Source organism: Osmerus mordax, chromosome 22, assembly GCF_038355195.1.
Source record: "Osmerus mordax isolate fOsmMor3 chromosome 22, fOsmMor3.pri, whole genome shotgun sequence".
NCBI classification, from domain to species: domain Eukaryota; kingdom Metazoa; phylum Chordata; class Actinopteri; order Osmeriformes; family Osmeridae; genus Osmerus; species Osmerus mordax.
The window spans coordinates 5,265,767-5,284,934 of record NC_090071.1 but is presented as its reverse complement, the minus strand read 5'-3'; the positions used below and the strand labels follow the sequence as shown (position 1 = coordinate 5,284,934).

General features: G+C 42.9%; 4 protein-coding genes and 2 non-coding genes across 8 annotated transcripts; 3 read left to right on the top strand and 3 right to left on the bottom strand.

The window, feature by feature from the left end:
* The first annotated feature begins 1,708 nt into the window (after nt 1–1,708).
* gtf2f2a (general transcription factor IIF, polypeptide 2a) lies at nt 1,709–5,776 on the top strand. 3 transcript variants are annotated; one of them, XM_067260047.1, is made up of 10 exons: nt 1,709–1,862; nt 2,855–2,928; nt 3,042–3,060; nt 3,129–3,264; nt 3,472–3,483; nt 4,319–4,378; nt 4,767–4,848; nt 4,931–5,030; nt 5,124–5,267; nt 5,585–5,776. In XM_067260047.1, the coding sequence occupies exons 1-10, from the start codon at nt 1,797–1,799 to the stop codon at nt 5,705–5,707; spliced, it is 816 nt and encodes a 271-aa protein (XP_067116148.1). In that variant the 5' UTR covers nt 1,709–1,796; the 3' UTR covers nt 5,708–5,776. The 3 variants fall into 3 exon arrangements, with proteins under 3 accessions (XP_067116148.1, XP_067116149.1, XP_067116150.1); XM_067260048.1 differs by lacking the exon at nt 3,472–3,483 and having other exon boundaries at nt 1,725–1,862; XM_067260049.1 differs by lacking the exons at nt 3,472–3,483; nt 4,319–4,378 and having other exon boundaries at nt 1,725–1,862.
* Nucleotides 5,777–6,620: 844 nt separating this feature from the next.
* Nucleotides 6,621–9,670, bottom strand: LOC136965801 (translationally-controlled tumor protein homolog). Its single transcript, XM_067260050.1, has 6 exons — nt 9,533–9,670; nt 8,862–8,935; nt 8,474–8,661; nt 7,965–8,070; nt 7,538–7,654; nt 6,621–7,017 (listed from the first exon to the last, which is right to left on the bottom strand). The coding sequence occupies exons 1-6, from the start codon at nt 9,558–9,560 to the stop codon at nt 7,015–7,017; spliced, it is 516 nt and encodes a 171-aa protein (XP_067116151.1). The 5' UTR covers nt 9,561–9,670; the 3' UTR covers nt 6,621–7,014.
* LOC136966711 (small nucleolar RNA SNORA31) lies at nt 7,174–7,305 on the bottom strand. The gene has a single exon (XR_010879457.1). It is a non-coding gene; the product is annotated as a small nucleolar RNA SNORA31 (small nucleolar RNA).
* Nucleotides 7,808–7,880, bottom strand: LOC136966710 (small nucleolar RNA SNORD58). Its single transcript, XR_010879456.1, has one exon. It is a non-coding gene; the product is annotated as a small nucleolar RNA SNORD58 (small nucleolar RNA).
* A 343-nt stretch (nt 9,671–10,013) lies between the features above and the next one.
* On the top strand, nt 10,014–13,607 carry chmp2bb (charged multivesicular body protein 2Bb). The gene is made up of 6 exons (XM_067260282.1): nt 10,014–10,168; nt 10,490–10,581; nt 10,709–10,903; nt 11,136–11,238; nt 11,460–11,566; nt 11,747–13,607. Exons 1-6 carry the CDS (start codon nt 10,138–10,140, stop codon nt 11,858–11,860), a joined length of 642 nt encoding a protein of 213 aa, XP_067116383.1. The 5' UTR covers nt 10,014–10,137; the 3' UTR covers nt 11,861–13,607.
* A 4,137-nt stretch (nt 13,608–17,744) lies between these two features.
* Nucleotides 17,745–18,911, top strand: htr1fb (5-hydroxytryptamine (serotonin) receptor 1Fb). Its single transcript, XM_067260091.1, has one exon. The coding sequence runs from the start codon at nt 17,745–17,747 to the stop codon at nt 18,909–18,911; it is 1,167 nt and encodes a 388-aa protein (XP_067116192.1).
* Nucleotides 18,912–19,168: the final 257 nt, after the last annotated feature.

Here is a 19,168-nt window from a genome sequence, read left to right as displayed (position 1 = left end):
TTGCCATGAAAAAAGTGTGAGGACATACATCTCTGCACTTCCCTATGTGTGTGTGTGTGTTTGTATGTGTATTTGAGCATGTGTAGATATAGAACAATTTAATATATGTGAGTGCATGTGTATTCATACATCTGTGTTGGCCTGGTTAAGCAGGTAAGCGTGAAGTGGTATAGGACAGGGCCTTATAGGCTGCAGATGCTAGCTTAGGGCATCAGGTGAGGTGATGCTATGGTTCTGTATGTACTTTTTGGAGTGAGTGTGCAAACACCTGCCTCAATATACCAAGTAAATGTGAATGTTCGGAGACTACAGGCTGGTGAAAGCAAGTCACTTTAACAAATGGGACTACCATTTTGTGAAACTAAATGTACCGGTATACTGTCTATGTTTGTGGTGGCAGGAGTTTAAGCAAGTTCAGTGTCTTCTACCTTATGCGTGTGTTTTTGCGGGTCCTCATTCCATCAGATGTGCTTGTGTCCTCTCAAGGGAGGAATACTCTGCTCAGAAAACAAACCCATTCCAATCCTGCTGCCGTCCATACCTCCCCAGGACAAATAACCCGTCTCTCCTTGCCCCAGTCCGAGCACCATGAAGACACAGACACAGATGTTGTTGTTCTTGCAAGGCCCTCCTTCTGCCTTTCCCAGATTCCCCTGTTGTTTCTCTCAGCAGGCTTTGGGGCCTGTTGGCCCATTGGGTGGCAAAGTATGTGGCGAGGCAGGGGGGGACGTGGTCAAAGGCTCAAAGGTCACTGATCCAAAGTGGGGTTTCTCTCCTCTTCTTCTCTACTCATGTACGTATTTACACGTGAGTCATCTTCTCTCTCATCTTATTAAACCAGCTTCCTGTCATTATTCTGCTCTCCTACTCGTTCCCTCCATCCTTTTCCTCTCTTTACCAAAGCTCGGTAAATAAAAGAAAGGAAAGAATGAGGGGATAGACACACATGCATGTACGCACGTACATACACACACACACACACACACACAGCAGCGGTCGGAGACCCCTAGTGCTACCCCTGTTAGTGTGTGTCCTCTTGGGACTGGTGTACGTGTGTGCAAACACTCTCACTTGTTTCCAGCGTTACCAGGGTACACAGAGATACGCACTCACAGACATAGCCTACATGAGAAATGGAGCCCTTTGAGGTCAGCCTAAAGATAGATGCCCTGTCAACACATCAAAACCATAAATGCTGGGAGGTGTTTAGACCTATAGAAATATTCTCTGAACAATTGAAGAAAGCACACAACCATTGAAGAAAGCACAACAGATTCAAGTGCCATTGTCCAGTTTCCCCAATCGTACAGTGTATTCCTGACCTCAAACATATTATTTTCATCCCCTTAAAGACACGGTCCTTTAAAAGTTCAAACTCGTTCCAACAATTTTAAGAACAGAACATTATAACGTCGTAACGAGCAGCAATAAATGCATGGATCATTGGTGCCCTCTACAGGACATCACAGCATAGGCTTTCTGTGATTAATGCTACTCTGTATACAATCTCCCTCATTGTATACTTCTCAGACAAGCTTAGTGTACATATGTAAATAGATGATATTATATCGTTCTGGCCTGATGTTTTACAATTTACGTGGAACATCCTTGGTTTACTATTTTATGCAACGCAGTCCCTTTCACCTAGCTAGCGCTAAAATGTTTCATTCATTCAAGCCTCCGTATCTACATCCGCACTACATCCGGCAATTCTATTCTATGTTGCACATCACTGTTCTTCAGAGAAGAACGTATTTTAATGGTAACCGGGAAAACGTCACGGCCACTTTTTTAACATGTCAGAGAAATCAGAAGTGGATTTAACTGGTGCTAAACAGAATACTGGTGTATGGCTGGTAAAGGTAGGTTTGGTTCCAAAGCTTAAGTTAGCTTGTATATTGCAACAAATAGCTTCTAGCTACGCTACTAAGCTAGCTAGAGATAGCTAACTTTGCTACACAGTTATTATCACTACAGTAGTAGTAGCCTAGTGTAGAGTGTAGGCTACTGAATTACAGTTATTCTACTCATGCTACCCGGTACAAATACAGCATGCATGTAACAACATTTCATTGTGATACCAGCCCAGTAACCGAGCCTTAGTTAACTTATTCAATTCTAGGAGGAGACTAAGCAAAACAAGTTAGCTTAGCGAGCTAGAGTAATAACGTTAACCTTGCATTAGCTCTATGATCGGTGATGATGGTTAGCACAACAGTGGCCTAGCAGAGGTGGAAAAGTACGGCGATAATCATACTTAAGCATTTGCCTATTAAACTAGAGATAACTGGTAATGTATCATGTGAAAGTGATAAACCGCCTATATAATTTTGCATGAGTAAAAGTCTTGAGTATATGACCTAAATGTAGCTAGTTCTAAGCTACTTTAATATTGTAGTAATATAACAAGAAGAGTATAATGATTTAACAACTGGCCAACTTTTTTTTTTTTATCTGAGCTTTAATGTCTGTGGTTTTGCTCTGTTGTCATTATGTTTTCTGGAATATAAAGCTACATTAAACTCACATTATGATAATTGGCACATTAATGCATCCCTGTTAATTAACTTGGACGCGTTCTATCTCCCTGTTGTGGTGTTATTTAGTACTCTAGTTCCCAGCATGCTCAGTGGAGTTAGGCATGCGCTTGCAGATGTTTAACACGACATGTGTAGAGAGCAGTGAAGGTGATTAAGCAGCAGCACAGTGTGGAATAAAAGAACAACTAGTTTTGGAACACGTCTCGTCTGATTGACTAACAGACACAACACCTGTAGTAAATAGACATTACAAATTAACAGTTACATTTATTAAACCACCTACCTTAAATCACAATGTTTGTTTTTACTTACAGGTGCCCAAGTACCTGTCTCAACAGTGGGCGAAAGCGTCAGGCAGGGGCGAGGTTGGCAAGCTCCGAATTGGCAAGTATGTTATCCCGCCTATTTATCGATTTAGTGCTAAAGCATTATGTGAAAGCTGACATATACATGTCTATTAACACATAATAATCTAATCATTTTCTTCTTGTATTTTATCAGGAACCAAGGGAAAGCAGAGGTAAACACATCAAAGCTATGTCAAGTTGCTAGCACGACACAGCATTACTGAATAATGTTCCCATATAGGTGTCTTTCACATTGAACGAAGAGCTAACTGTGATTGATGGTATCGACAAGACGGTGCGGGCACCTCGTGACCACCCCTTCACCATGCAAAGTGTAGGGGGTCAGACGCTCGCCGTTTTCACAGAATCCTCGTCAGGTGAGGAGCATCACCTAGTCACACCGTCACATTCAGCAAATTATGGATTGTGTGTGTCACTAATGTACGGTGGTCATAAAGGATCTATAATAGAGTGTTCCTTGGAGACCCTTGTTTTAAAGTGTCCACACTCAGTCTACGAAGTTGTCATGAATTTCAGGTTGATTATTTCTTGTGCTTTTGTTTTGGTGTAATTGTGTCTTATAGAGCAGCCCAGGGGTAAGTCCTGTGTGTGCTGGTGGAGGTGGCCTCCCCAGTACCACATGTGCTGTGCTGCTTGCCTTGTTTGGCCTCTCCTAAATACTCCCTCATATCTAGCCTCTTCACCTGATCTGACCTGTCTCTCTCCTGCCTCAAGTCTCTAATCTTATTCCTCATCACTCCTTCACTCTCCATCTCTTTATCTTTTTTTCACCCCCCCCCCCCCCCCTTTCCCTCTGATATTTGTTGGATTTGCACCAATCAGAAATCAAGCTTGTGTGAGCTAATTCCATTCAGGTTTGATGCTTGCTGTTGCCAGTGCCACCAGAGGACTCTCCTCAGTGAATCATCTGACCTATTCCTATCTACCAGACCAGTAGAGCTGGCTGTGCTGCTACTTCATGCACAAAAGCAAGCAAACAAACCAACCATTGAATCCTCATGGATCCTATCCTTTCATCTTTATTGATCTGGTGTGGTGGTCTTGATTTTTATGCATGGGCCTGTTACTTTTTGAATGTGCCTACACCCTCTCCTGCAGGCCAGTTCAGCACAGACTGTGAGCTGGTGGGGGCGGAACGCCTTTCTTTCGCGTGTCAAGAGTTCTCTTTGGCATCTGCTGGCATTTGTCTATGTGTGGTTTGGCTAAACGTGTGTGTGAGAGAGCGTGGCCTTCAGACATTTCACGGGTGGAAGATGGATGCTCTGGTATGCATGGGCCACTGTCTCAGCACTGGAGGGGAGCAGTCACTAAATCCTGGTGTGATGGTTCTTACTATCCGACCCCCCCACCCCCCCTCCCTCCCTCTTCCTCCCCTCCCTCCCCCCCCCCACACTCCCTCCTTCCCTGTAGGCCAGTTAGAAGAGAGATCTGATGGCAGCAGCTCAGTTGCAGGGGCGGGGGCAGGTCCAGGTGAGTGTCCAGTCCAACTGTCTCTCTCTACCCCGCCCTCACTGAGCGGCTGGGAGTACCTTGCCGGGTGGGGGGGGCAGGGGTCCTTCCCTGAAGGGCCTCTGACAGCCGCCCCCCACCCCTCAGTTACAGCCCCTGCTCTCACTACAGCTAGGCTGACGGGTTCACAGGAGAACCGTTTGTTGTCTCTGTTCACCGTCCAAGACCACGGGACGCTCTCTTGTTCTGTGGACGTGACTGTCAACACACATCTAGCTGCCAGTGAAAAGGAAGAATTGTGCCCTTATCACACACACACACACACAATGCACACAAGCAGAGAAAAGTCCCTTTTGCCAGACGAGGTAACAATGATGTCACCAGCGTTGACCACGTCTCCTCTCCACAGACAAGATAGCCCTGGAGGGGGTGGTGGTCCAGAGGGCAGAGTGCCGGCCTGCTGTCAGTGAGAACTACATGAGGCTGAAGAGGTGGGTGTACGATGCAGAAACGCACATACAGAGCAAGGGCTTGGTTAGAAGAACTGATTGTGTGTGTGTGTGTCTTTTTCAGAATGCAGATCGAGGAGTCCTCCAAGCCTGTTAGGCTGTCCCAACAGTTGGACAAAGCTGTCACCAACAACTACAAACCGGTGGCCAATCATTCTTACAACGTAAGCGCTCCTATCCACACGTCCACTTTCTTGCTACTTCTGCACCTACCTTCCAGTGAAGTGAGTCAATTGTGTGTGTGTGTTTGTTCACAGCTGGAGTATGACAGGAAGAAGAAGGAGGAGGGCAAGCGAGCACGTGCTGATAAACAGCAGGTGTTGGATATACTGTTCTCCGCTTTTGAGAAGCACCAGTACTACAACATCAAAGACCTGGTGGACATCACCAAACAGCCTGTGGTAAAGCAGCTTTTGGTGCTACAACCTCCATTGCATTATTACATGATAGCCTAGTCCCAAATGAGTTATGACATCATACTGTAAGTCGCTCTGGATAAGAGCGTCTGCGAAATGACAATGTAAATCATAGCTTTGTCCCAAACTTCTCTTCACTACTTATTGTGTGTTATCACATTGCTTTGTCCGGATTTTTAAACCCTTCGCGAGGGTTTGGATGCAACGAGGCATTTTAGTACAATTTCACTTTGCAGAAAATACTTTCAATCACAATCATAAACGTTTGGCCTAGTGATCCCATTCATCCGTTCCCCTTCCAGATTTACCTGAAGGAGATCCTGCGTGACATTGGCATCTACAACGTCAAGGGAACTCACAAGAACACTTGGGAGCTGAGGCCAGAGTACCGCCATTACCAGGGGGAGGAGAAGACGGACGAGTAGGTCACCCTGCCACCTGACCACAAGCTCACCCACCATGGGTGGAACTGGAGCCTGCTTCTGGTTGACCTACTCCAACCACCAGGGGACAACAGCGGATGCCCCTCCACAAGCCTATGAAAAGGGGGACAATGTTTTTAATGTTGAAGGGGTGCTTTTAGCATAGTAAAACGCATGTGTTTTACTGTTTTTATGTAGTGTTGGAAATGTAAACACTTTACCCACTGGGTATATTTTTATTATGTAAAAGCTAACAACCAAGCTACACATACAGAGCTATGTGTTCAGGGTCCATGGACCAGTCAGATCCCAATGCATTCATCGTTGCAAAGTAGGGATTGTATTGCTGACCAGTTGGATTAGGTGTGGATAAAACATTTTTAAAAATGAATCCCAATATTTGAAATAGATTTGGCTACAATACATTTTAGAAGACTAACCTTTTAGAAATTAACAGAAGGGTTTGTTCTGCATACATGACTTTTTTTTACCACACCCTTAAGGGATAATGAAGCTCCTGGATTAAAGTCAACGTTTTATGTAATGACTACTGGAATAAAATCCCAATTTTTTAAGTGGTTTTATCAAGTTTACTTTGTTCAGCAGTGGTGAAATTACCACCTGTCAATTTACTCCTGAAGCAAAACTAGATTTAACAATCCATAATCTGTATTGTGTATCTAATATACATTTCAAAAGGAAAAATTGTTTCTCAAGCTGAAGACATACAACTATAAATATGCAAAACACGACAGCCATTGACTGACCAGTTCAGCATATCAACCTCAAAACTCCAGAGGAAGGGACAGGACATGGGTATGAGCATAGAACAAAATATAAGTATATATGTATTGCTTTTAAACTATTGTATTGGTGTAATCCACAATAATTTATAGTAAAAGCAAGCACAACCAGATGGTGTTTCAGCCTTAGGCCCGTTTATTTAATCCACAACTAGTGTCAATGAGTCCTTTTGCGATGAGGGGTATATGTGACTGTACATCTGACATACACCCCCCCACAAGCTTGCGTGGTTAAGAGTCCATCCAGCAGGGAAGGGTGGGAGGGGTCCCAGTTTACACTGATGCTGCAGCCATCAGTTTACCAACTGGACACAACGTCACGCCAGCCTCCAAGGGCCAAGCCAGGGAGACCGGCAGGGAATTGAGGAGCATGGTGGGGTACCAAAATAAAATCAACAGCTTTTTCCGGGCAGCCTGGGAATGCGGAGTCCAAAGTCCATGATTCGGTTGGCGGTAACAAACAGGTCACATCCGATCAAGGCACTTCCAAAAGGGAGTTTTGATGATTTACTGTGGGTAGACAAAGTCAGAAGGGAGAGCGTCACACACTAGAATTAAGTATGGACTAACCTGCTAAACACAGAATACCTATGCCTTTTTACAATCTTACAGGAATACCATCAAATATATAAGTTCATCAAGAAGACTGGTCCTTGATAAGACAGATGGTGTTCTCCTTTCATCTATCCAGACTGCCACAAGGCAGTCAAGAGAAAGTATAAGGAAGGTTGATTTGGCATCCGAGTGCAAACACAGAAGCTATGGTGATTGCAGCTTCAGGTCTATCAGTGGATGCCGGCCATTATACAACTACCATCTTAATACTATTCAAAATGTGTGTAGTAACTAACTCTAGCTGTAAACATGCATCTTAGAGGACTAATAAACAATGCCCTGAGTAACAAAGCAATACACATGTACCCATCAAATATATCCAGCCAGCCCCTCAGTATAGAATGGCAACACTAACGCCTGATCTACAGGCTGGCGTTAAGCAGCACCACAGGGGAAACTGAATAAGCTAACTTACAACTTTCTCTGCTTCCAGTCCATCCTTGAAGAAGAGCATGTAGGGTGTGACGCCATCCTCACGGTAGTCCAGCAGGCCGATCATACCGTCGGGGTTTTGGCCCTCACCCATGAAGAACTAAAAAAGAGGAAAATGCCAAATAAAGATTACCATGAGGAAATCCCTTACAAGTTATTTTAAAGCATTATTTTAAAGCCCCCCCTTTCAAAAGGAGGCCTGCAGCATAATCCTTTTCATATGGGGGGCCTATAATAAAAAGGTAGGGAAGAACGTACTCAGATTTAACATGTTATTTTCATGGGTCAATACCTCCAAAGGTGTCCTAAGATTGTCATCACTGTACATTCAATTTAAAGTAGTTGGTGCAGAATTACACACCATCGGTGCACAACATCTGGATATGAAAGTCAATGAAGGTGATTCATACCTGGTATTTGTCGATGTTCTCCAGGATCATCTTGACACAAGCTGGGGCCTTAGCCATGAAATCTTTAACTCTGTCTGGGTTGGTCTCCTCCAGCTTGGCCTTGACGCTGTGGATGATATGATACAAATACACTTATTAAGCTGTCGCACATAAGGGAAAAAGATCTGGTTTCCTGGGTCATTTTCTATTTGATTCCTTTTGTAAATCAGCATCTTATGCCACCATTTGCCTTCATCCTAGTATGCCATGCCCTGATCATAGAACAGCCCTGCCCTGTTGAATCATAAACCGGTTTGTTCTGTCGTCCCATATTCAATCCGAGAAGCCATATTTTAAGGCAAGCAGAAAGCGCAGGGACATCAATGTTGCATCACTATCATTAAAACCCAAGGCTCTCCACTGAAGTGGGAGGTTCAGGCTGTCAAGGATGCAGTGGACAGTCACCAATGACCTTAAGTTATAAAGCTTGAAAAATCCTAACAAACATAGTGGATGTGAAACACACTTACTCCTTGAGGTACTTCTTAATGTAGCCGCTGTATGCTTTCTTGTCGTAAGGTGTGGTTTCCTGGAGGTTGCTGTTTAGGACGATGTCAACACCACTGACTGTGCTGCCAGCGCAGCCTTCGTCGCCCCCCTCTGCTGACGCATTGCCCCCGATCAAAGAATCGTCAATGTTGTCTGTTCTACTGGTTAGCTGATAAGTCACAGAAAACAAGGCAAGTCATTAAAATACGGCAATAACTCATCAACTGATGTTCAGCCTAGGGATACAAATATACATTTTAAAATAAGACTAAAATAACTGTCACGGGTCAGCCCTTTACTTGGTGAGGCTTGGGCTGGAAAATACTTGACTGAGTAGATGATCTGAAAGCACGCAAATTGTCAACTCACCTTTCCTGTGACTTCATACATCATACCATCGGGTGTTTCTTTGACTTTGAGCGAGTCTGAAAACATCTCGTCTCCTGTTGAAGATTTTATTTTTTTTACTGGTGAGTCATACATATCCATTGAAAGCATTGAAGTGTTAGGACTCGGCACAAGTAAAACTGCATCTGACTTGCTAACTAGTGAACCAGCCTTAAAGCATAATCTCGTAATTTCAGCACAGCCATTCGTGAGACGTGGTCGTTGGCTGGTTAGCTGGTAACCTAAATCGCGTGTAGCAAGAGAAACTCCAGCCGTAGCATACTTTTATTCATGGTTTGTTACTCGATCTGAGCCGGTCTAGGCCATGCCTATCCTATGCTTCGTCATGATAAGCCTGCAGTTTTTGCCGCTAGTTCTGACGACCAGTCCATATACCGGTTAGCGGTAGTTAGCAACTGTACAAAGATTTCAAAATGTTCACCAAACCATTAAAATCATCAACTGAATGTTAACTTGTAAAAAAAAGACCCCCAAATACTGTTTTTTGGGACTTTTGTTAACAAACATAACTCTTCTCGCCCCACAAAGGCACTTCCGGTACCGGTAGGCCTCAAATACAACGCTTATTTATAAACACCTTGTATCGATGGAATGGCTACAAAAAGCACACCAATATGTACAAGTATAATTACCGGTGATGATGCACTTGTAGATGATCATTTTGCTGGAAAACTGGCGTGACGTTTAAGGGAAGATGTTTCAAGCTCCCTACTCGTCGAAGGACTCAGTGAAAAAGACCGATCACAGAGAATTTGCCAACTTAAAGACCACGGGGTAGTTGACGTCATCCTTAGTACACACCGTCGCCGCCTAGCGGAAAGTGTCAACATTTTTTCCTAACTTGTTTGAATGGATTATATTCAGAAGGAAACCACTTTATCTGAACAAGCACACACATTTCCCCACTCTTTAATACATCTGAAATGACAACAAACTAAGACAACTGTTCCAGTTATGCTCAAAAAGGTCAGTATGGACATGAGATTGATTAATACTCGATTCTGATTGGCTTGCACTCTTTTCATTCAAGCTGCTCGTGCTTTACGTCGCAAACGACGAATCAGACTCCGTAACACACGGAGCTTCTCTAGCTCTTCCTGGTTGGTAGGAAACCAGGAAGTAAATAACAACTCAGTTCTCCGACATATTTTCGTGGCACTAGTTATCAGCTTTTACTGTGAAGCGCATTGACACGTCGTACATCTACACAAAAAGAAATAGTCGCCAAGCAGTAATAATGGCTTTTTTTAAGAAAAAAACTGTTGATGGTAAGTGAGCCCAAGTCTATGGAAATTAAAATGGTAGCTAATGTTAGCTAGCTAAAGGCTATAGCAAGTAGGCTACGAGTACTCTGCAATCATTCAAGCTTTCGTCTGTTAGACAGCGAACTGAAGTTAATTTAAAAGCTAGTACTAGTATTAATAGTTAACTATTACAACTTGAATGGGAGGAGGGATGTCAACATATTAAATCCACCTATACTTGAGCTAGTTAACTGTGGAAAGTAGTCTGCATAGTATATAGTTCTGTGTTTGTGTGATACTGAAAATGGCAGATTATGGCTTAACATCATGGAATCTATATCATAGACGTCATCAAAGAACAGACCAAAGAGCTGAAAGGAACTCAAAGACAGATCACCAGAGACAGATCTGCCCTGGAGAAACAAGAAAAACAACTGGTGAGTCAGTGCAAATCAGTTATTAGTCATTCCAAATTCTAGAATGTAGTACATCTGTGGGTTGTCAAATAAATGTTGAGTAAGAATGCTGAATGAGTATTTGGTTCCTCTTGTTATGCCGGCACAGGAGATGGAGATCAAGAAGATGGCTCGAACAGGAAACAAGGAAGCATGCACCATCCTGGCCAAGCAGCTGATCCAGCTGAGGAAGCAGAAGAACAGGACGTACGCTGTCAGTTCAAAGGTCACTTCCATGTCCACTCAGACCAAGTTGATGCACTCCCAGATGAAAATGGCAGGAGCCATGGCTACCACCACCAAAGTAAGACCATGTGTGTATGCATGCCTCAATTGATTATTGACTAAAGTCAATGACTTTGACTAAAGTTGACTTGGTTAAAGTCAACTTTAAATATCACCAACCATTATTATGGATTTTCTATCTGTCTAAAAGAGTGTAACTAGCTGGCATGGTGTGTATGAGAAGTGGTGAGCATTTGTTGTCTGTAGGTCAGAGGGTGTGTGTGCTTTAATAGGCTTTCCCTCCTTTTCAGACTATGCAGGCAGTGAATAAGAAGATGGACCCTCAGAAGACACTACAGACGATGCAGAACTTCCAGAAGGAAAACATGAAGATGGAGATGACAGAGGAAATGAGTAAGATATTACATTTGACATTTTTTTATTTAGCTTTCATCCAGAGTCACGTAACAATATAGTGCAAATACGCAGACCTCACATTACCATACACAAATTACATTGCTTTTTTCCTAGACTTCAGGCTGGGTTTAAAGTTCTGCTAGAAGCAATGTTGCTTTCTTACAAAATACACTTTTCAACACTGTTCAATAGTATGTTGTGCATGTTTTGCATTCTAGTGAACGACACTTTGGACGATCTATTTGACGAGTCTGGGGATGAGGAGGAGTCTGAGGGAATAGTCAGTCAGGTCCTGGATGAGATTGGCATTGAAATTTCAGGAAAGGTGAGAACCATGTGAACGTTGAGGACAGTGTGGTCTTCACCACACTGTCCTCAACATAAACAGTTGTCACTCTGCTGTAAAACATCTCCACTGACAGTCACTGCGGTTAAACAGGAAATATTCCAGTCCTGTTCTAGTTGTACATGCTTTGTGAACCTAATGGTTTGTTAACTTTCCTAGATGGTGAGCGCACCCTCGGCCAGCAGAAATCTCCCAAATGCTTCTACCTCAAAATCAGACGGCATCTCTGATGAAGAGATTGAAAGGCAGCTCAAAGCGCTTGGAGTGGACTAAAAAACACACGCTTAGTTACACACACACACACACACATACAGTCACAGACACATACCTTCATGCTATACATACACACACTCAGTGCCTGGATACATGCACTACACAAACAGCAAGTCTCATGTTCAGCATGTAACCACCAACACTTCAAGCACACACACAATGTTCCCCTTGTTGACTTTCTCACTCTGAATTGCCTTCTCTGGGATAACAGTAGTGCCAATAAAGGCACGTACCATTTCATTTTGTTTTAATCTTCATGCTATGGAAGAGAGAACCGGTTTATTCATTAGTTTTTTTTGTTTAAAGTAAAGCTAATATCAGGTTCAGTGAAAATACTTCACTAAAAAGGCTTTTAAATCCAGTGCAAATGTAATCACTGTTAAGAAAACAGGTCCAGCATGAACCTTTTCATTTAGGTAGGGGTGGGGTCTTTTTTCGGCTATTTATCACAACGCTACCTTCACAAGTAAGACTCCTGTCCTTCACATTGGACACTTGAGGAATAATATGTGGGCTGGATGCATTGGAGTGGTTCAGGTGGAATTTTGGAAATGGTGGGGTTAGTCCAAAGTAGGAATGCAATTAGGTGGTATAGGCCTACTGGTGTTGGTGTATACTCTTGTGTAGAGATGCGTAATTTTCTGCCACGTTGGTGTTGCGATTTTAAAGGAAGAATTTTGCATGTGTGTGCAACACACTGGTTGTTGAACCTCATAGAGTTGCTGCTCTGTGTTCTGAAGCCCTGTATAACGTTCAGCTGGCACATGTACCCAGTAAATCAAACCCATCCCTGTCCCAGGCTAACCCCTGTGGAAATATGAGAAGGTACGCTGTAAGCAATATGGTGTCTGTTATACAAGCTGCCATTTTGCGGTCAATACTCCAATACAATCAATACTTTGGCATGATAAACTTCACTTGACCGAAAAGCAAGTTACAGGCCTAATTATTTAACATTCATTCTAACACACGTCATTATATGTTCTAACACACTAGTATCTAGGGATAAGGGGTTAGGGGTTGATTTGGGAATTGGTAGAAGATTGCCTCCAAGGACAATTATGCCCAGTCAGCTTAGTCTGTATTCTGCACTGTCAACACCTAAGAGGAGTGTGCAACACGCTCATGAAATATAGCAAGTAGTTATGTGCGGGGGGTGCACGCAATACGTGAGAAAATGAGAAACATGCTTGTTTTGCCTAATGTGTATATAGTTAAAATGCAGATTGAAATATGCAGACACTTTATAGCTAACTACCATATCCTTGGTTTTTTGTTTTGAGGAAATAATATAAATCACTTCAGTTTGTCATCTGTATATTGTTGCAGCCAGAATCTCAAGTCATTCCAAAATTCCTGGAATACATGTCCTCAAACTAAAAACTCACTGGAGAAGTTACAAGGTCCAAGAAGTTAGAGAGACAGCATGTAATGGAAGGAAGACTTAAGATTGCTAACAACCTATTGAGAATCATAAGTACTGTTTATCTGATATATTAAGTATGTTTTATGTAACAACAGGTTGACAGAAATATGTGTAACATAGGCAAAGACTTTTAAAAAGCACTTATTTTCATGTTTTATTTAATTGAATGACAAATCTACATTTTTTTCCTTCAAAGTTTTCCTTTCATATTTGTTTCGTTTTGTAAAAATTGCTGGTGTGAATAAGGAAAACATAGCGGTAGGCAATGGGATTCTATATCATGACTTTTATAATCTACCAAAAATAAAGATTTTATTTGTTTCTTTGTGTGACTTATACTCCCTAACAGTAAATGAAGTGACCTTGCGGGATGATAAGATATCCATCTTTTCATGTCGACTTGACTTTTCATTTTCAACTGCTGGCCTTAGACCGGACGTCTCTCCTCAGACCCCAGGCTGTGATTGTATGACTGATCTGCATGTATCAATGTATGACTGACTGCCTGCAGCTACACCTGCATGAGAGGGGCCTGAGAGAGAGGTCTACAATTGGAGCCATCTCGGAGAAGTGAGATGGTTCGATTGCATTCAGGCTCGATTGCCTTACCCAAAGATAATGCTCATGATAACACGTGTACTACACGCAAGGTGATTGAATCGATATTGAATACAGACTGTTCTCGGGGGTTAACGTTAGTTTGGAATGAAAACAAGTTATCCTTTCAGGCGCAGGTAAGGAACGAAATTTGGCAAGGAAGGTGTTCGAAATCCTTGTTGCAAAAAGGGCTGCAAATATGTGTATGTTTTGAAATAAAATCTTCCCAAATATATAAGCAACCTAAATATCAAATAAATGCAAATCTTCAAGTGCGCATGTGCGCATCCCATCGGAATGTTGAGTGTCCTGGGGAGAGGTGGAGGGGGGTGGACCGAGCATCTTGAGCCAGTTTGTCGTCACACACAGCGCTTGACGTCAATAAATATTCGATCTGATCAAGTATCTCTGTAGAGCACACTAACGCAATATCCAGCGACCAAGAAAGAAGAAGATTCTTTGGTAAGTTCCTCAATCTACTTATTGTGAAAGAATAATATAATAATAACATAGGCTGACCAGACATTAACTTTCTGCTGCATTCTGCATATTTTTCTTTTTTTGTGTGTGAGAGTAATTGGGATGTTGGAGGTGTTCGCACTTCTAATAACAATGAAGACAGTAGCCCATTTCTTATGCACTTCAATAGAACGGCATGGTGTGGGAAAAGACGTTACAACTTCCACAAGTGGTTTATGCTATCACACAACTAATAGATGTATCATCGTGCTATGTTCGAACTCAATGCTTTAATTGGACAAAATCTATAGACCGAATAATAAAATCGTCGGGGACTTTATTCTTTACTAGAATAATCTAGAATAATCTGTGTTACATTGACAATACCGCACGTCCTGTTTTAGTCCTTGTGAGACCGTTTGTCTATACTCATATGTTTTAATGACAGACCTTAAGCAGATCAAATGCACTTCAAGCAGTTGTATAGTTTTATCTTGATCTTTAGCAAATTGTAGGATAAATCGGTTTCAGTAGAGTGATAGATTTATTAAATTAACTGCACATTTGGAAGAGTATAACTATGCTAATTCCTTATTTGGTAATCAACTGCTATTTCACTCCCCACAGACTCTGGCTTTTGAGGTCTGAGTGATAGAGAAATGTCTTCCATGTGGCAAGAGGGCATTACAGATGACATCTCTCATCCTCCTTAATTTCCTCTTACCGCCCCCTCTTTAAGAGTATGTTTTGCAAGCTACAGCAACTAGTTCCATTGTAAAGTATGCATCATGATCATCTTAAACTGTCTTTGCAAGGAGCATCCATAATTTCATGTGGGAGCAGCTAACGTCCCTTAACAGGAATCCCATGTGAGCTCATATCATGCTACGCAGCGCAGCTCGCAACAGACTGCCACAGGATCTTGAGCTCATCAGTGGGTTTTTGATGAGGATCCAATGGTGATTAAAGGTCTCTTATGGTACCATGATGGGATCTGCTTCACACTACATTAAGCTAACAGAAGGGGTGAGAGAGAAAGAGAGAGAAAAAGAAAACTAATGCAAGTGATACATAAAAGGGACTTTCCTTATTTTCCATATCTACCTGGGTGAATGTCACTCTCGATACGGAAGCTAATCTACCCTATAAGCCACTACGATAAGCATACTTTGAGCCAACCTTTACATTTGTGGGGAGGTGTGCCGCATCACCCATCTAGCCCAAGACCACATCCGCCCCCTAAAATTGTTTAGATTTGAATTTAAGAATGCATAAGAAGAGCCTCAGTACTTCACTTCATAGCTAACTGTTAAAACAATTGAGGTCTTTTATGCATATTACCCTCTGACACCCTTCTCCTATAACCTTAGTGGTGAGACCAGACTGCCACTGTTTATCAAACCCAGCTCCAATTCATACTTGTTTAACACTTAGGGAAAATGTATGAGTCAGACGGACACAGTGTGTTCTCTTCACCCCTGGGGTGTTGCAGCCACAGATGATCTTACCACTTAGCATGTGTGGCCTGCATCTAGTTAAGTTTGAATGTTTAGTCTCGAATCGAGACCATTATACTGTATCCATGTGCACAAGATGTTTGGAAAAATCTTCATCTTGTCTATCTGAAAGCTCAAAATTGTACTGGACCAACTCTCGCAGGTCCATGGGTAGTGACTCGCTAGGTTTTCTCTGAGGGGAGTAGATGGAGCTCTGAAGTTGTTCTTTTATGCCATTCACCCTTTGTGGCCTCTAAAGAGAGGACTTGATGGACTGCCGGTTCACTCATAATGGGGTCAGACACACACATGCACTTTTAGATACATAAGGTTGTGTCTCTTGTCGGGATTTGTCCCATCAATAAAGTTACTTTAAATAACACATCTGTGTCATCGTGTCACAGGAGAATCTGCAGTACATCATTCCCTTTTTGAGTCTACATACATACGTACTGGGTTAACTGAGTGACTGAGACTTGCTGAAATGTACTCACCCTCATAAATTGTAAATGTGTATAGGTTATGGACAGATTGAACAAGACATATTTGACCACATTGTGATGAAAGGCAGAATTCCCTAAGGAGATCAGGCCTAAAGAGATGGCAAAAAACTGTAAAACATACAGCTACAGTGAGAGTCTACTATTATTGGGTTTTGACTGCTCAGAAATTGCAGCAAACCAGACACAGTGGTGCAATTAAAGTGAAATATTGGTGTGAAATGTTTCACCTTCATACTAAATGTACATGTACTTGTACTATATATTTTATATTTTATATAACTACTCTTGTAGGTTAGTACAATAATAAAGTGTATAGCTGTTATGGTGTAATTAGTTCAAATTCTATTCCTGGGTCTCAATAAATAACAATGATAGTCAGAGTACTTTCTAAATCAAACATCACCTAAACAACCCTTCCTGATTCAATTTTGAGGTCTTTGGGAGGTTTTCTGTACCAAACATCTACCTTGGTTACATAATCAGAGGTCAGAAAGCATAATCATGCACACACATTAATTAGACAAACATGGGGTTTAGACATTTCTCTCCTTGTCTTGATGTGCACGATTGACACCCATCAGTAAAACCTGTGAGAGCAGTGACGGTGGCAAGCCATCTGGTTGTACCAGGCTGGTTTATATGCCTGCAGGCCTTGCCCTATGATTGCCACAAGGCCACCTGCTTCTGTGATGGAAGGTGTCAATTACACCAGGGAAACTAGCTAACATGTCACACTAGATGACACCATAAACTCTCCTGCAAGGCCACTAAGTGAAGAGAATACTGACAAACCAGAGAATTCCATTGATGGGTGTCCACATGAACTACAGAAAGTTTCCAGAACATTTCGTTCACCGGCCATTTTAGTGTATTTCTGTGTATATTTCAAAACCAACAGGCCGATATCCACAGAGAATCCCCTGCAATTAGATTCTGGCTTCAGGTAGCTGCCAGTGTTATTTTCGGCTGGCATGTTGAAATCCTACCCTTTGCATAAACAGAGATTTGCGCAGGCAGTGAGGGTGAGTCAGGGGGATCTACTGCTCACCAGACACACCTTGGCTTCGATGGCACAGGTGTCAAACTTGTGCAGACACCTGTGACTGATGCAAGTGTACTCTGCTGCCGTCACACCTGCCACCTGCCTCATTATCCAGGGATAGCTAGTCTGTTCAGCTGGTTCTGATATCCATACTGATATCTATGTTGACAGCAGATCATTCAAGATGTGGTAGAGAGTGTTCTTATGGAACAATATGATGTGGACCGTCACTACATGTTCCACTATTCTACATGCAACAATGGAACATTTCACTCAAAAGAACATTTTATACTGACTTTCTGTTTAATGTTCCTTTGTTAGATCTCACATGTGGAAGCCCCTTTCCATGTTCAGACTCAACATGGACCTTTCCAACTTCTCCAGCCTATCCCTACCTTATGCTGAGCCCCAGGCTTCCAGAAGCAACCTGTGGAAGATCCTGCTCACCCTTGCCCTTTCACTACTAGCGGTGGCCACTACCTGCATCAACTCTTTGGTCATTACAGCCATTGCTGTGACCCGCAAACTCCACCAGCCAGCCAACTACCTCATCTGCTCCTTGGCTGTGACTGACCTACTGGTGGCTGTTTTGGTCATGCCTGTTAGTATCGTCTACTTTGTGGAGGAGACCTGGGTCCTTGGTCCAGCCGTGTGTCACCTGTGGCTGGGCATAGACGTCACCTGCTGCACTTGCTCAATCCTCCACCTAGCAGCCATTGCTCTTGACCGCTACCGGGCCATCACCGATGCAGTGGAGTACGCCCGCAAACGCACCAGTCACAGGGCTCTGGTTACCATTGCTGCAGTATGGGTCATCTCTGTGTTCGTGTCACTGCCCCATCTGGTGTGGAGGAAGAGGGGCACTGACTGGCCTGAGTTGATAGAGCAGGTGGGAAATGGACAAGAGGTAGAGGATGGAGGGATGATGGTGGACGACTCATGCCTCATTGAGCATGATCACGTGGTCTTTACTCTCTACTCTACCTTCGGGGCGTTCTACGTCCCACTGGTTCTCATCTTGATTCTCTACTACAAGATCTATCGTGCCGCCACAACACTAAGCCACCGCCGCAAAGCTGGCCGCACCCCCTGCCAGCACACAGTCACCAGTCACATCCTTCCTGCGGAAAATTCAGACCGAGAGCTGCCCCTTAGTCCTGACACCCTCAGTCCCACTGAGAAGTCCTTCTCCGAGCCGTCTGTAGAGGGGGACCATGCCCGTATCACCACCAACGCCTTTCATCCACTAAAGGCCAGGCGAAGGAGGGCTCAGCCTGGGGGAAGGGAGCATAGAGCAGCCACCACCCTCGGCCTCATCCTGGGGGCCTTTGTTGTGTGCTGGCTGCCTTTCTTTCTCAAAGAGGTGGTAGTTAACACCTGCGAGTCTTGTAGCACCTCTGCTGGGGTGGCAGACTTCCTCACCTGGCTGGGCTACCTAAACTCTTTCGTCAACCCCCTTATATACACAATTTTTAACCAGGACTTCAAAAGGGCTTTCCAGAAACTTCTGCGATGTATTCACTATTGAGACCAATTCGCCCTGATATAATCTTATGTATCTTGCATTGAAACAAAAGTTCAGATTTATTCAATGTTGTTGTAATGAAAGTACTATAACTGAGCTATTCAGCTTACATTTTAATTATGCATGTGGGTTCAATAAATCTTTTATACAATTGTATGTAGAATTAGACATGCAATTGTTGAGATGTCATGAAAAAAAAAATCGTGATTTTGCACTTGACCTTCTCAAAATGCTATACAAATCGACAGTGCCCCTTAGAG